Raw genomic sequence first — 16,158 nt, 5'->3', positions numbered from 1 at the left:
AATGCCTGGAGAATTCTGGGAAAGGGGAATGCTGGGAAAGCAAAATGGCTGCAAAATTCCAGGAAAAGAAAGGAAAACTCCGGGAAAGAGAAACATCCAGAAAATTCCCTTTGCTCCCATGGGGAAAACCCCCAAATCCAGCTGGGATTTCCCCTTCCAGGAACTCCGGGAATGGCGATTTTTCCATGGTCAGATCCCTCTTTTCCACCCAAAAGTTGGGAATTCTTTTCCTGCTCACTTTTCTCGTTGGCGTAGTAGAGGAAGCTCCGGCGGGTGAGGACGCACCAGCGCTTGTGCCACTCGGAGCCGAAAAAGCTGGGCTCTGGAAAACGGGAAAAAAACGGGAAAAATCAGGAAAAACAGGAAAAAATCCGGAAAAATGGGAAAAAAATCCTTTTTATCCCTTCAGGACGCCTTTCTCACGGATTCCGCGCGGCCGGAGAAGGTGCTTGGGGTGAAATCTCTGGGAAATGTCGTTAGGCCGGAGATGAGCGGGAGTTAAGCCAGGCCTAACTCCGAGCTGAGCTCAGGGAAAAACCGGGAGCTGTTTCTGCCTCTTCCCATCAATAATTCCTGAGAAAATCCCATTAGGGAAGGGAATAATTTGTGGCTTTCACGGGAAAAGGGAGATAAGGCCGAGGCGGATTCTAAGCCCGGCTCTTATCTCCGCATTAAATGTGGGATGATCCCGAATCCCTGGAGCTTTTCCCGGCTTTTTCTCCTCATTAGTTTTGCCCTCCAGGCCTGGGCCGGGCTTAATTTAATTCCAGGATTTAATTTGGATGCTCTGGAAAAGGGAATGAGCCTGGCAAGGCTGTGGAAAAACCTGGAAGCTCCTGCTGGTGGAAATCCGTGGATTTCCTGTGTTTTCCTGGCTTTGTTAGGCTGGGAATTTGGGATTCCCCTGAATTTTGGGGTGGCAGCCCTGGATTTTCCCCTGGAATTCCAGGTTTTACCTCGGGATCTCTTCTCCAGGTATCCTTGCTTCAAAATATTCCCGGAATCCTGGACAGGCCGTGGGATCTCCTCCAGACCTGCAGGGAGCAAAGCAAGGGAAAATCTTGGAATTTGCCATTCCCACATTCCAAAATTTCCAGCCCCTTTTTTTTGGAGAGGCAGGGTTGGGGTGGAAATCCCAGATTATCCCGATCCCGCTGCTATTCCCAGGATTGGGAATAGGGAACAGGGTCTTGGAATTCCAGGATTCAGCGGGATGAGGCTGGAGCTGCTCTTTTTCCCTGGAATCTGTTTGGGTTATGGACATGGAAAACCCAATTCCCATGGAAAACCCCATTCCCATGGAAAACCCCATTCCCATGGAAAACCCCATTCCCATTGTGGATCACAGCTCTTCCCATGGAATCTCATCCCAGAGCCTGGAAGAGCTCTGCCATTCCCAGCCCATCCCAAAAACCTGGGAATCCTGGGATGGTGGGAGGTGACCCTGGATGAGCTTTAGGATCCCTTCCATCCCAAATGATCCCATCGTAAATCCACAGAAAAATGAAAAATATGGAAATAAAATCATAAAAAAAAAAATAAATCTAAGAACACAGATCCGTAAAATCCCTGGAATTCCTTCCCTGTTCCCTCTCTTCCCCAATCCCAACATTCCGACCCCAGCCCAGCCCTCCCTGCTCCACAATGAGCCGGAAAATCCTAAATCATTCCCTAATGGAGCGTCCATCCCATCCATCAGCAGACGGGAATTCATCCCCATTAATTCCCTAATCCATTATAAACTTCCCGTCCTTTCCTGTCCGCGCGGGGACTCCGTAAATCCCGACTTTTGCTCCGGCTCCACCGGAGCGTTCAGGTGTGCTCCGACCATTCCTCGTTAGCCCGACGGCCTCATTTTCCCAGGAATGGCCTTGGAGGCCTCGTTTTCCCGGGAATGGTGAGGCCTTGGGAGCCTGGTTTTCCCGGGAATGGCCTTGGAGGTCTCGTTTTCCCGGGAATGGCCTTGGAAGTCGCGTTTTCCTGGGAATGGGAGGTCTTGTTTTCCCGGGAATGGTGAGGCCTTGGGGGCCTCGTTTTCCCGGGAATGGCCTCATTCCTGAGGCGGCAAACTCAGGAATTCCAGAGGCAGCAAACTCGGGAATTGTGGATTTGGCAAATTCGGGAATTCCAGAGACAACAAACTTGGGAATTCCAGAGACAACAAATTCGGGAATTCCAGGGGCGAGAAACTTGGGTTAAGTGCTTGCAGTGGGGAAAATCCATGATTTCTTGGAATTCTATCCAAGATAACTTTCAGCAGAGCCGGGCAGCAGCTTCCATAAATCCTGCCTCATCCCGGGAATCCGCAGAAGGCCGGGATCGCCCCCCTGGCCCCGCCGGGAAGCGCGGCCGGAGCGCGAGCGCGGCTTTTCCGCCTTCCCGATAAGGAGCTCATCCATCAGGGCCGGGGGAAGGGAAAAGGGCGGGAACGGGCTGGGATTTATCGGGAATGTGTCATTCCCTCCACACGCCCCGCGGGATAAATGGATCCTCCATCATCCCCGGCCGCTCCGCACCTGCGGCCGCGTGCGCTCCGGGATAAGCGGAGCCGAGGATTTGATGGATTTTCCCGGCTTTAATGAACGTAAACAAACAAAGGAGAGAGGGAAACATCAAATAATTCCCGTGACAGCTCCCAAAAGGAGCCGGGAGAGCGGGAAGCGCTTCCCAAAGGGAGCCGCGTTTGATGTGGGATCGGGATTTGTAAACAGCGGCGGCTCCGGATCGCGCCTTATCCAAATATTTCCCTTTCCCAGCGCCGGCTGAAAGTCGGGATTGACGGCTTTGGACTCTTCAACTTTCAGCTTTCACCCCGCGGCTCCGGAGGGAGGGAGAGGGGGAGACCCCCCCCCACCCCGTTCCCGCTGGAATTTGTTCCCTGATTTCCCCTTGGAAAAGCTGATATGGGGCAGCTGGAGATGAAACTCCCGGCGCTGCTTCCCCCCCGGCATTCCCGGTTTTCCAGAGGGTCCCAAACCCCTCCAAGGGCCCCTCTGGGCCCCAAAGGAGGAGGGAGGGGGGAGTGACCCCTATTCCTGCCGGGATGTGTTCCTTAATTTCCCCTTGGAAAAGCTGATATTGAGCACCTGGAGATCAAACTGGAGCCGCTCATTCCCGGTTTTCCAGGGGGTCCTCAGCCCTTCCTCTGTTCACAGCCCTCATCCCTCCCTAAAATCCCCCGTCCGTGTCCCCCCAAACCCCTTTTCCACGATTTTAGGGTAGCAGCTCCGGGTCCCCATTCCCGCTCCAGCTGGGAATTCCAAGGGAAGCAGAGAGAGGGGGGCGGCAGGTCCCTGTCCCCAGCCCTGTCCCTTTTCCTGTCCTTTCCCATCCCATGGATCCCATGGATCCCATCCCATCCCATCCCACGGATCCCATGGATCCCACCCCACGGATCCCATCCATGTTTTCCATCTGGGAACTGCTCCATGACTCAATCCCAGAGGGATGGAGCTCCCCCGGCCATGGATGAGCAGGATTTGGGATCCTGAGCCACGGCAGCAAATCCCAAATTTTTGGGACCCTCCCACCCGACCCCTTTTCCTCATTCCCAACAGGAGCAGTGATCCCAGGGAAAATCCCAAATTTTGGGGAGCCGAGCGGGTCACAGAGCGGGAATTCCACGTTTAATCCCGAGCAGCAACGGCGCTGGAATTCGGGAATAAAAGGAAGGGAATTAAAGAACCATCCCGCCATAAATATCCTGGGAATTCCCACCCGGACCCCAGGGTTACATCCCGGCTCTTTAAAAACGCATCCCAAGAAAATCAAGCACTTCCATCACCTTCCCGGGAATATTTATGGCCTCCGGGAAGGCCTTGCCGGCAGAATTCCCACTTGGAATTCTCAAGGAGCCGGCAAAGGTCAGCACAGGGATGGACGCGGCTGAAGGATTTCCCTCCCGAGATTCCAAGGCCGGGAGATCCCAACCCTGGAGCTGCTCCCGAGGGATTCTCCCGGGGTTTGAGGTCGCGTCCCGGGGCAGGAATTCAGGGAGAGGCCGTGTCATTCCAAGATTTTGCCACAAGGAAGCAGCAGAAGCTCAGGATTGGAGACGGGAGCGGGAGCGGCCCCGGCGGGAGCGGCGGGGGCTGGGATCGCAATTCCCAAATTTTTCACCCCAAAAAGGGGCTGTGCTGATCCCTAAAATCCCCCGTCCGTGTCCCTCCAAACCCCTTTCCCACGATTTTAGGGTGGCAGCTCCGGGTCCCCATTCCCGCTCCAGCTGGGAATTCCAAGGGAAGCAGAGAGGGGTGGCAGGTCCCTGTCCCCAGCCCTGTCCCTTTTCCTATCCCATGGATCCAATCCCATCCCATCCCATGGATCCCATCCCATGGATCCCATCCCATGGATCCCATCCCATCCCTGTCCTTCCAATCCCCTTTCTGCCATTTTTGGGCTGGCAGCTCGGTGTTCCCATTCCCACTGGGAATTCCAAGGGAAGTGGATGGGGGTTGGCAGGTCCCGGTCCCCATCCCTGTTCCTTTTCCTGTCCCTTCCCATGGATCCCATCCCATCCCATGGATCCCATCCTATCCCATGGATCCTATGGATTCCATGGATCCCATCCCATGGATCCCATCCCATGGATCCCATCCCATGGATCCCATCCCATCCCATCCCATCCCATCCCATCCCATCCCATGGATCCCATCCCATCCCATGGATCCCATCCTATCCCATGGATCCTATGGATTCCATGGATCCCATCCCATGGATCCCATTCCATCCCATCCCATGGATCCCATCCCTGTCCTTGCCCTTTTCCCCCAGTTTTGGGCCTGCCATCTCCGTGCCCCATTCCCGCTGGGAATACCGAGGGAAGCGCCAGCTCCTCTCCCTCCCTTTCCCTCTCCTGACCTCATCACTTTTCCCCCCTCTCCGAAAGCGCTGAGCGCGGCTTTCCCGGGAATTATTTATCCGTGGGAGAAATGATTAAAAAAATTATTGGGAAAAAAGGGGAGATAAAACAAAGCATCGATCGCTCCGGCCCCATCCGCCTCTGGAAGCGCTGGGAAGTGACAGCGGATAAAGGATGGCGGGGCCGGAAAAGCGGGAGCTGCTTTTTATGGCGGCTCCGAGTCCCACCAGGTCATAAATCCGGGATGTTATGGATCGGGAGCTTCTTGGGGAAAACTCCAAATGGGGTGGGGTTTTGGGGGGTCTTTGGGTGGAAATCCAGGGATCCAGACCCCAAAATCCAGGAGGGATCAGGGATCCAGACCCCAAAATCCAGGTGGGATCGGGAATCCAGACCCCAAAATCCAGGTGGGATCGGGGATTTAGAACCCCAAAATCCAGGTGGGATGAGGATTCCAGGATCCAGGGGGGACATTGGGAATTTATCCCTAAATCCCAGTGGGATCAGAGCTCCAGGACCCCAAAATCCTGGTGGGATGAGGGCTCCAGATCCCAAAATCCCGGTGGGATCAGAGCACCAGGACGACATTGGGCCCTTATCCTAAAATCCTGGGATTTGGGATTAAACAGAAGCCCAGATGAGATTCCAGCCTCTTCCCAGCCCGGATCTGAGCCGGGATGATCCCAAACTTTCCCCTCCCAGCCGTTCCCTCATTCCCTCACGGGAAGGGAGGGTTGGGAACGTCCTCGGGAATTTGTAACCCTGACATTTATGGGAAAAGTGAGTATTTTATTGCTCTCTCCGTCAAAATCTGCGGCTCCATCCGAGGGAAACATCGGATCGATATCCCGGCCTTTAATATCCCAGAAAATGACCCCAAAAAATCATTATCCCGTGATTTTTATTATGGAGTTCTGGCTGGAAGCGGGAGCTGGGGGCGCTTCCCGTTTCCTCGGCCGTTTTGGAGGAGATTTTTCCCTCCCCGGCTGCCTCCGGATCAAATCCCACCAGGATGGGAAGTGGGATTTGGGTGGGGATGGGAAGGGCCTGGGTCTGCTGGGATGGGGATTTGGGAATCCCAGAGATCCTCACAGCTCTGGAACGGGATTTTGGGAATCCCAGAGATCCTCACAGCTCCAGGATGGGGATTTGGGAATCCCAGAGATCCCCATAGCTCCAGGAAGGGGATTTTGGGAGCCCCAAAACTGTGGGATGGGGATTTTGGGAATCCCAGAGATCCCCACAGCTCTGGGATGGGAGCCCCAAAACTCCTGGATGGGATTTTGGGAATCCCAGAGATCCCCACAGCTCCAGGATGGGATTTGGGAGTCCCACAGCTCCAGGATGGGGATTTTGGGAATCCCAGAGATCCCCACAGCTCCAGGATGGGATTTGGGAGTCCCACAGCTCCAGGATGGGGATTTTGGGAACCTCCCAACCCTTGGGAAGACAAACCCACCCCACAAAGTCCCCGAGTGGGAGCGGATTCCCGGCAGAACAGAATTCCTGGGGTCACCTCTGCCCGTCCCCATCTCCCTGCGTGGATTCCCGGGATTCGCGGAGTGGGAAACCTTTGGAAGTGGAAGAGACGGAGCATCCGAGGGGAGTGAAGGTTCCTCGGGATCCATCCCGTTATCCCTCTGGGATCGTGGCAGGAATCGCCAGCCTGGAGCGCACTGGCACTTTTGGGATGCTCAAATTCCTGGGATTTATGGGATGGGGGAACGCGGGAAGAGCCAAATCCTCGACCCCGCTTGGGAACCGGGAATGCGCCGGATCTGGGCTGGCTCCTGGATCCATCCCGTTATCCTGGCTCCCATTCCGGCTCTCAGGGATTGGTGATTCCCAATCCTGGCTCTTGGGGATTCCCGGGATTCCCGGAATGGGGGAACACGGAGCCAACGCCTCCACCTCACTCCGGAACCAGGAACGAGACGGATCCGGGACGGTTCCTTGGGATCCATCCCATTATCCCACCTTTTTCCAGCCTCCACGGGGGCGGCTCCGGCGCCCGGAACGCCGGGATCGGGGCGATAAATCCCAGCCTGGAGCAGCATCCCGGCAATCCCCGGGAATCCTCTGCGTGCCCTCCTCATTATCCCATTCCCAGCGGGAAGTTCTGAGCTCCTTCCCGGCTCCCGCTATAAAAAAGTGATGGATGGCCGGGAAAGCTCCGGGAGTTCATCCATTCTCCCATTAAATTTTCCTTTAATTGGTCTCGGAGTCAATCAGGAACTCGCCGGGCAGTGAATTAAGGAAAAGAGGGAAAAATCCGCGGAGCGGGGGGAGCCGAAGGGAGGGATCCTGGAGGGAAAAATGCTGGATTTGCTTCCAGAGGGGTTGGAATTCTGTGCCGGGAGAGTCCTGCACGGATCGAGGGGTCTCCGGGAGCCAAAGGGAGGGATCCTGGAGGGAAAAATGCTGGATTTGCTTCCAGAGGGGTTGGAATTCTGCGCCGGGAGAGTCCTGCACGGATCGAGGGGTCTCCGGGAGCCAAAGAACCAAAAAATCCTTGGAAAACAGCAGGAAAACTGGAGGGAGCCACAATAAAGGGAGAGGGAGGATGGGATAAGGAATCCATGAGATTTCCTGGGATGGGGGCAGCATTCCCGAGGCCGGGAAAGCGCTGGGAACACACAGCAGGAATTCCGGGATTGGAGGAATGGGCTGGGGCAAAGCCAAGAGCAGCTCCTGGAAGAGCCTGGAGACCCAGCCCGAGATTTTTGGGAATACTCAAGGACCAGTTTGCCATGGAGAATTCCTAAAATTCCATTGGAAACCTGCACAGGGAAAAGCCGGGATGGGATGTGGGGACAGCAGGGCCATTCCAGGGACATTCCAGGACCATTCCAGGACCATTCCAGGACCATTCCAGGGCCATTCCAGGGAAATTCCAGGGCCATTCCAGGACCATTCCAGGACCATTCCAGGGCCATTCCAGGACCATTCCAGGACCATTCCAGGACCATTCCAGGGCCATCCCTGTGGGAATCCAACTCCTTCCCCCTTTTCCGACGGGTCCAAAGTTTGGGATTGGCGCATCCCGACCCCACCCGAGCCAGGGCAGGATCTGCCCTCCTGGAATGTTCTTCTTTTCCCACTTTTTCCCCATTTCTTATGGAATTTCCATGGATGACACCCAGCCAGATTAACTTTCCCGCCTTCCCTAGTTCTTACGGAATTTCAAGGAGCAGGATCAAACCGTGTTCTCTTCCCCATTTCCCCCCTTTTTTTTCATGGAGTTCCGAGGAGCAGAATCAATCCATGTTCCCTTTTCCCCTGTTTTTCTCTTCCCCATTTCCCCCATTTTTATGGAATTTCAAGCACCGGAATCAACCCATGCTCATTTTTTTCCCCATTTCCCCCATTTTTATGGAATTTCAAGCACCGGAATCAATCCATGCTCATTTTTTTTCCCCATTTCCCCCTTTTTTTTATGGAATTCCAGGGACCGGAATCCAACCTCCCCCTTCCCTCCACCCCCGGGGCTCATCTCCATCCCCGGGGAGCACCGGGAGCGGCTCCATCCCTGGGGAACGGCTCCGTTCCCCCTTCCAGGAGCGCCGGGAACGGCTCCATTCCCCCTTCCAGGAGCCCTAAATCTCTCCCGGCGGGAGATTTACGATTCCCATTCCCGTTCTTTACTGCAAATCCAATCGGGCGGTAATGGCGGAACATGGGAACGCCGTCACCCGGGGCTGATGGCTCCCATAAAACCGATGTCATTCCCGACGGATGAGTTTATAAACGGGAACGAACCCTCGGCGCTGACAGGAACATGAAACCCATTCACCATTTAAACACTTCCCATTTGTTATTCCCGGCCCTTCCCGGGACTCGCGGCTGCCGGGGAAAGCCGAGAGCGGCCGGGATGGGCTTGGAATCCTGAAGCTGGGATTAAACCCAGCCTGGATCTGCTCAGTGTCCGGCGGGATTTATCCCTTTCCCGCTTTGGGAAGGCTCCCAGGGATCCCAAAATCCCAAAATCAGCCCTAAACCCCTGGATCTGCTCAGTGTCCAACGGAATTTATCCCCTTTCCACTTTGGAAAAGCTCCCAGAGATCCCAAAATCCTAAACCCAGCCTGGATCTCAGCATCCAGCAGGATTTATCCCTTTCCCACTTTGGAAAGCTCCCAGAAATCCCAAAATCCCAAAATCAGCCCTAAACCCCTGGATCTGCTCAGTATCTGGAGGGATTTATCCCCTTCCCACTTCGGAAAGGCTCCCAGAGATCCCATATTATCCCAAGATTCCCAAAATCCTAACCCCAGCCCTAAATCCAGCCTGGATCCCAATATCCAGCAGGATTTATCCCCTTCCCACTTTTGAAAGGCTTCCAGAGAAAATTTAGGATCCCAGAATCCTAAAACTAGCCTGGATCCCAATATTGAGCAGGATTTATCCCTTTCCCACTTCGGAAAGGTTCCCAGAAATCCCAAAATCCTAAACCCAGCCCTAAACCTCCCCTGGATCCCAATATCCATCAGGATTTATCCCGTTTCCACTTTGAAAAAGCTCCCAGAGATCCCAAAATCCTAAAATTTCAGTATCCAGCAGGATTTATCCCTTTCCCACTTCGGAAAGGCTCCCAGAAATCCCCAAAATCCCAAAATCAGCCCCAAACCCCTGGATCTCAGCATCCATCAGGATTTATCCCTTTCCCGCCTCCGAAAGGCTCCCAGTGATCCCAAATTCTCCGGCGATGGTCGCCATGGCGACGGGCGGGAATCCAAGCCCATTCCAGGTGTGTTTGGATTGTTCCTCCCGGAGATTTTCCGGCCGCTCCGGAGCTCTTTCGGCACCTCCTCATTTCCCGGAGCAAATATTTATGGAATATTGTCCTGGAGCTGAGGGGGGGAACAGGGGGAGAGCTCCACCTGCTCCCAGAAATCCGGGGTGTTTTTATCCAGGAGTTTTTGCCGGAAAAAACGGAAAATCCCAAATAGGGAATCGTGGAATAGTTAGGGCTTGGAAGGGGCTTGAATCCCATCCCGTTCCCGTCTCATTCCGTGGGATTAAGAGGATGATTCCCGTTATCCCAGGGTGCTCCAGCGTCACCTGGGATGATCCCACGGAATCTGGGAATTCCCAGCTTCTCTGGGAATTCTTTCCTGAAGTCCCACCTGGATTTCTCCTTTGCCACTTGGAGCACATTCCCTGCGTCCCGTCATCCCAATTCCCGAGGAAAATATCCGGGATACCGCCCCAAAGGACGGGGAATTCCAGGATTCCAGGAATTGTGAATCCTCGGGGGATCTCTCGTAGATCCACGGATAAAACCACAGAAAACTGGGGGGAAAAAAGAAGGGAAAAAAAATTCCCATACAAATATCCCGGAGCCGACTTTTCCAGACTTTTCCGGGGGCGTTCCCGGTGCCCTCGGATCCCACCGGGATCCCCTCCCTCCCTTCCTTCCTTCCCTCCGGCCCTGGGAACCGCCTGGAATCCCATCCCGACAGGAAGGAAGCGGCACCGGAGGCTCCGGCCGTAAATCCGGGCCCATCCCATGGAAATTCCAGAGCCGGGAACGTTTCCTCCTTCCTCCTCCCCAGGCTTTGGCTCCATCCTTGTTTTTTATTGGGAATGGGAGCAGCCCCTTTCCTAAAAACGGCATTCCCACCCTGAAAAAAACCAGGAAAAGCTGGAGCAGGACCCATCCCAGGAAAACCTCTGGAATATTTGTAGCAGGGATCCCAAAATCCTGGGATTAACGAGGCCCCCTAATTAATAATTCCTTAATGACCGGCTGCTGTTCCTTAGGACAAGTGGCCTCCGCTTCCAAGTTTTCCAAAGGTTTTTCCCGTCAGGGAATGTTCTGGAACGTTTTCAGCTGGGATTTGGAGGGATCCGGATAAAAGCCGGGAATCTGGAGGAGGGATTGAGCTGAAATCCGGGATTTGGGATGCTCCAGCTCCTTCCCACATTGCAGGGACACGGGAACTTGGGAATCATCCCAAAATCCTATTTGGGATCATCCCTGAATCCTCTTTGGGATCATCCCTAAATCCTCTCAGGGATCATCCCTAAATCCTCTCAGGGATCATCCCAAAATCCTATTTGGGATCATCCCTGAATCCTCTTTGGGATCATCCCTAAATCCTCTTGGGAATCATCCCTAAATCCTCTTTGGGATCATCCCTAAATCCTCTTTGGGATCATCCCTAAATCCTCTCAGGGATCATCCCAAAATCCTCTTTGGGATCATCCCAAAATCCCATTTTTTTTCAGGGATTTGGGCCCATTTTTCCCACCACAAACCTGGAACATCCAAAAAAAAACCGGGAATTTTTCCAGGCCCATCCTCAACTATTTCACAGAGCCACTTTTTAAGGAAAAGCCCCGATCCCGAGGGACGGATTCCCGTCCTTTTCCACGTGGGAACCGCTCGGTGCCGACGTTTTCCAGGATGAACGGCCCGAGCTGGAGCTCTCCGTTTTTCCCAAGCCTTCCAAATCCCACTAAATTTCCGTTTCCCTGGAAGAACTCTGCAGAATCCCATCAAAGATGATTTATCCGCCCTCGCGAGCCGCACGGAACCGCAATTTCCAGGATAAATGCCGGGTGTAAATCGCGCTTTATGTCGGATTCCGACTGTCTTTACGAGTTTTCCCGGGAAAACGGGATCTTCCCGCCTTTATTTCTTCCGTCGGAGCCGCTCCTGCCCATGGAGAGACGCTCCGGATTGGGGGTTTGGGGGTTTTCCCACTTTTTTTTTATTTTTCTAGGGGGAATTGTGGGAATTCCGGGATTTGGGATTGGTTTAAATCAGAATTTTTTGGGAATGAGGTTCTGCTCCCGGGGTTTTAAAGGATCAGCCAGGATTTGCTGGAAAATCCTTGGATTGTTCCCGTCCAAAGTTTGGGCGCAGCAAGGGGAGAATTCCTTGGGAATCTGGGTGGGAAAAGTCGCTCGTTCCCACCCTCGTTCCCACCCAAAATCCGGGAATGGCCAGCGGAGAATCCCTTGGGAATCTCCGAATGTTCAATTCCAGCCAAAATGCTGCCCCAAAAGAGGGAAAATCCCTTGGGAATCTCCACCTGGATATCCTTGAGGATCCTCCCAGGAACCTCCCTAAATCCAGCCCCAGCCGGGGGAGAATCCCTCAGGAAATTCCCAGGAAAATCCGCTCCTTCCCACCCTCATTCCCACCGGAAACCCGGCCCCGGAATCCCTCGGGAATCAGGCTGGGAAAAGCCCCTCATTCCCACCCAAAATCCGAAGCCAAAGAGCGGAGAATCCCTTGGGAATCTGCCTGGAATGCCGGGATTCAGGGATGGGAGGCGAAAGGGGACAACCCCCGCGAAATCCCGGGAAAAACAAATCCCAAAATCCTTTGGGAATCACCCAAACCCCGGAAAACTTTTCCGTGGGGACACCCGGCCCCTCCTTTGCTGCTTCCAGAGGGAACGGATCCATCCCATCCCCTGGATTCTCCCAAAAATCCCCTCCCCACCAGCACAGCTCCCAAATCCAAGACAACTTTTCCTCCAGCGGAAAGCCGGGAAAAGGTCAGGGAGCGGGAAAAATAATAAGATTTTCTAACGGCTTCCTTCGGAGCAAAATATTATCGGTTCTCCCGCTTTTTTTCCGGCTTTTATGGAAGGAGATTCTGCCAATTCCAAAGAAAAAGGAGGATTAAAATGAGCTTCTGCACCTTCGGGGGCCCATTTGGAAGTTTTACTGTACGGAGCTGACAGGAAAAATCGGGAATTAATATCCCGGAGCCGCTTCCGAGCTGCAATAGCAATTATTGGACTCGGTGTCCCTGGATAAATAATGGGGCCATTCCGCTAATTAGCTCCGACGATCCCGGCTCCGTGGAAATCCTCCCCCGCCCGGAAAAACGACGCAGGATTTTTCGGGAAGGGCTGGTTTTATCCACCTGGGAAAAAAAAATAAACCAAACCCGGGGTGGGGAAAAAAAATAAATCCGGGAGTGGTTCCCGTGTTGGGTGGTGGAAAGGGAAAAAATCGGGAATGAGGGGAGGGAATTACGGGTGTTGCGGGTTGAGGTTATTCCGGATTAAATTATTCTGTGGAAGTGTTTTCTTGGGAAAAGGATGATGGGGTTTTTTTTGGGAATGGTGGTTTTTTACACCTGGAAAAACGATGGGAAAATGGGGGGAAAATGGGTGGAAAAAAATAATGGAAAAATCATGGAAAAATCATGGAAAAATCCAGTTCTTGCCATGTTTGGGTTTAGAATGGGAGGCCTTGCTGGAAAAATCGGGAATGTTAATAGGGAATTAAAAATTCCCGTCATTCCTGCCCCATAGGAAACCTTTCCTGGCTGGGAAAAGAATGCTGGGATTTTGGGAATGGTGTTTTTCCCCACCTGGGAAAATAATCCTGGAAAAATCCTGGAAAAATCCTGGAAGAATCCTGGGAAAATCCTGGGAAAATCCTGGGGAAATCCTGGAAAAATCCTGGGGAAATCCTGGAAAAATCCTGGGAAAATCCTGGAAATAATCCTGGAAAAATCCTGGGAAAATCCTGGAAAAAGCCTGGGGAAATCCTGGAAAAATCCAGGAGTTGTTGCCATGTTTGGGAGGCATTTCTGGAAAAAATCACAAGGAAAAATGGGATCTCCACCTCCGGCCCATCCCCAGCCCCTGAATTCCCGGGATCTGTCACTCCCAGGGATTGCGGCCTCATCCCGAATATTCCAAAATTAAGAGAGTGGAATCTCAGATTTTTCCGGATGTTAAATCCCTTTTTCCCACTTTTTTCCCGTCTCACATCCATCCTGGATTTTCCATAGGATCAGATCCCACTCCAAATATTCCTTGGGATTATTGGGATCGTATTCCAAGCTTCCCAAATTCCCGATCTGATCCCAGAGATTCTCCCCGATCCGCTTTTTCCAGAGGGTTTGGAGCAGGGAAGCAAAATTTTATCCCATAAAGAGCAGGAATAAAAATTCAACTAAAAATCGGGAAAACAGTTGGGAAAACTCTTCACATCCCAAATCCCGAATCCCGAATCCCGAATCCCGAATCCCGAATCCCGAATCCCAAATCCGCATCCCAGATTCCTCACGCAAAATCCCAGTCCCCGAATCTCCCATCCCAAATCCCACATTCCCAATCTCTCATCCCAAATCTCTCACCCAAAAATCCCACTCCCTAAATCTCCCATCCCAAATCCTGAATCCTTCATCCCAAATCCTGAATCCCGAATCCCAAATCCGCATCCCAGATTCCTCACGCAAAATCCCACTCCCTAAATCTCCCATCCCAAATCCTGAACCCCTCATCCTGAATCCCGAATCCCAAACCCCGAATCCCGAATCCCAGATCCGCATCCCAAGGCCGGTTCCCGCTCCCAAATCCCGGCTCCGCAGCCAGGGGGCAGTGGCGCCATTTCCCGGCCAACATTCCCAGCTGGAATTCTCCAAAGCGGGAAGAGGAGGGGGGAGAAGGACCGGGAATGAACCCCCCCTCCCAAAAAAACACCGGGAATTCTCTCCCTCCCTGGATCCGCAGATCCCAAAAAATCCCTCGGTGGGGCAGGGATGGAGCCGATCCTTGAGAAAATCTGGGAATGGGAATTGGGGGCGCCGGGGTTTTATCCCATTCCCGGAAAATGATGGATCAGGAGTGGTGCCTCAAAAATTCCAAGCCGAATTCCCCCCCATTCCAAACATTCCTCTGGTTTTCCCGTCAGAAAATCCCACAGATCCAAGGATCCGTGGGGTGAAATCCCATGGGAAAAGCCGTTCCCGCTCCGATATTCCAAGGAAATGAAAATCCTTTGGAATAACTCCCTTATCCCTCCGTGGGCCCTCGTTCCCTGGGATTGGAATTCCCAGGAATGGCATTCCCTGCTCCCACCCTTGGGATCTGTGGTGCCTCTTCCCCCTCTCCCGCTGCTTTTCCCGGTGTTCCCGGTGCCGGATCCGAGTCCGGCATTCCCGGCTCTGTTCCATGAGGAGAATTCCCTGAACCTTCTCTCTCCTTGGCCGGAAAACCGGAAATTCCTCCCCGCTCCTCTCCCGCTGACCTCAGCAGGCAAATTCCCTGAGATTTGTGGCAGGGAAACATGGAAAATATTCCCGGTTTTCCATGGGGGAAAAATTTGGGAATGCCGGGATGTTGAGCTTTAATCCCATTCCAGAGGCAGGGAAAAACTGGGAAAAGCCAAGGACGCAGCCCAGAGCAAGGATTGGTTATTCCCAATCCCCATCCAAAGGGATGAACCAGGAGGAGAATCCGGAACTTTCCGGGAGAGCTCCGGACACCAAAATTGTTGGGAAAGACCTTGGAAAACCAGGAATGGCAGCGGGATGGGGAAGAGGGGAAATGAGCAGGGAATTCTGGATCCTGCAGCAGGAATGCAACAAATCCATAGAATTTTTAGGGAGAGAATCCCAAACCCTGAGGGTTGTAGAATTCCCAGGAATCTTGGGAACTTCAGAATCCCAAATCCTGGAGAGAAAGGAATTCCAGGAAAACCCCACTGCAGCAAACAAAACCCGGGATTTTTCCCACCCCAAATCCATGGATGGGACCTCTCCAGGTGTTCACCTTTCCCATAAAAACCCTTTTCCTTTAAAACTTCTGGAAAAAGAGAGGGAAAGCTGGATTTTCCCGATCTTCTCACCGATTTATTCCTTTATTATTACATTTTTAACGGGAATGACTCATTCCTGTGGGATCAGGGCTGGAATTTTCCTCTCCCTGCCCCAAACCCAACACTTCCCATCCTTTCGCTCCCCTTCCTCATCAGAATTCCATGGATTTTAAGGATTTTCCCCTTCAAACCTTTTCCAACCTTCCCGAATTCCCCCAGAGCCGCTCTCGCTCTCCGGCTCCCGGCAGTTGCCAAGGGAAAACCCTTCCCAATCCTTCCTAGAATTCCCAATAAAAGCCGAGGCCGTGAACTCCAGGCGGGAGAGGCGGGAATGGCCTGGATTTGACCGCGGGGTGACCTCGGCATTCCCAGCCCGATGGACACCGGCACCATCGGCTGCCTTTTTTTTTTTTTTTTCCTTTTTTTTCCTTGGAAAACGCATCCCTAAAGCGTTCCCCGGGAATTTATCCTGGGAAAAAAGGGACGGCTCCTCTTTCACAAAGGCCCCGGATCCAGGGAGAATCCTGGAAAAAAAAAATTGGGAAAAGAGGATGCGGAGCTCGGTAAAAACGGGGAGAGGGGAATCTTGGATCTCCTTACTGGGATTTGGGGTTTTCCCAAATAAATGCTGAAAATCCCGATAGAAATATTCCCAGATATTCCCAAATATTCCCAAATGTCTCCCAAATATTCCCAAATATCCCAATTTAAATATCCCTAAATA

At 52.9% G+C, this 16,158-nt stretch overlaps 1 protein-coding gene across 1 annotated transcript in view; it reads right to left on the bottom strand.

Moving 5' to 3' along the window:
• Window positions 1-16,158, bottom strand: part of SKAP1 (src kinase associated phosphoprotein 1) — a gene marked incomplete at its 3' end in the record, with an annotated part of 65,600 nt that overhangs the window by 8,793 nt on the left and 40,649 nt on the right. Inside the window, exons 5-6 of the mRNA XM_015616025.3 lie at window positions 957-1,034; window positions 239-322 (exon numbers count right to left, since the gene is read on the bottom strand). Of these exons, the coding sequence (XP_015471511.2) occupies window positions 239-322; window positions 957-1,034 (162 nt within the window). The remainder of the gene's footprint in view (window positions 1-238; window positions 323-956; window positions 1,035-16,158) is intronic.

Source organism: Parus major, unplaced genomic scaffold (genome assembly GCF_001522545.3).
Source record: "Parus major isolate Abel unplaced genomic scaffold, Parus_major1.1 Scaffold329, whole genome shotgun sequence".
In the NCBI taxonomy this organism is placed as follows: Eukaryota; Metazoa; Chordata; class Aves; order Passeriformes; family Paridae; genus Parus; species Parus major.
Note: the sequence above shows the minus strand (reverse complement) of the source record. Positions and strands in the feature narration are given on the sequence as shown.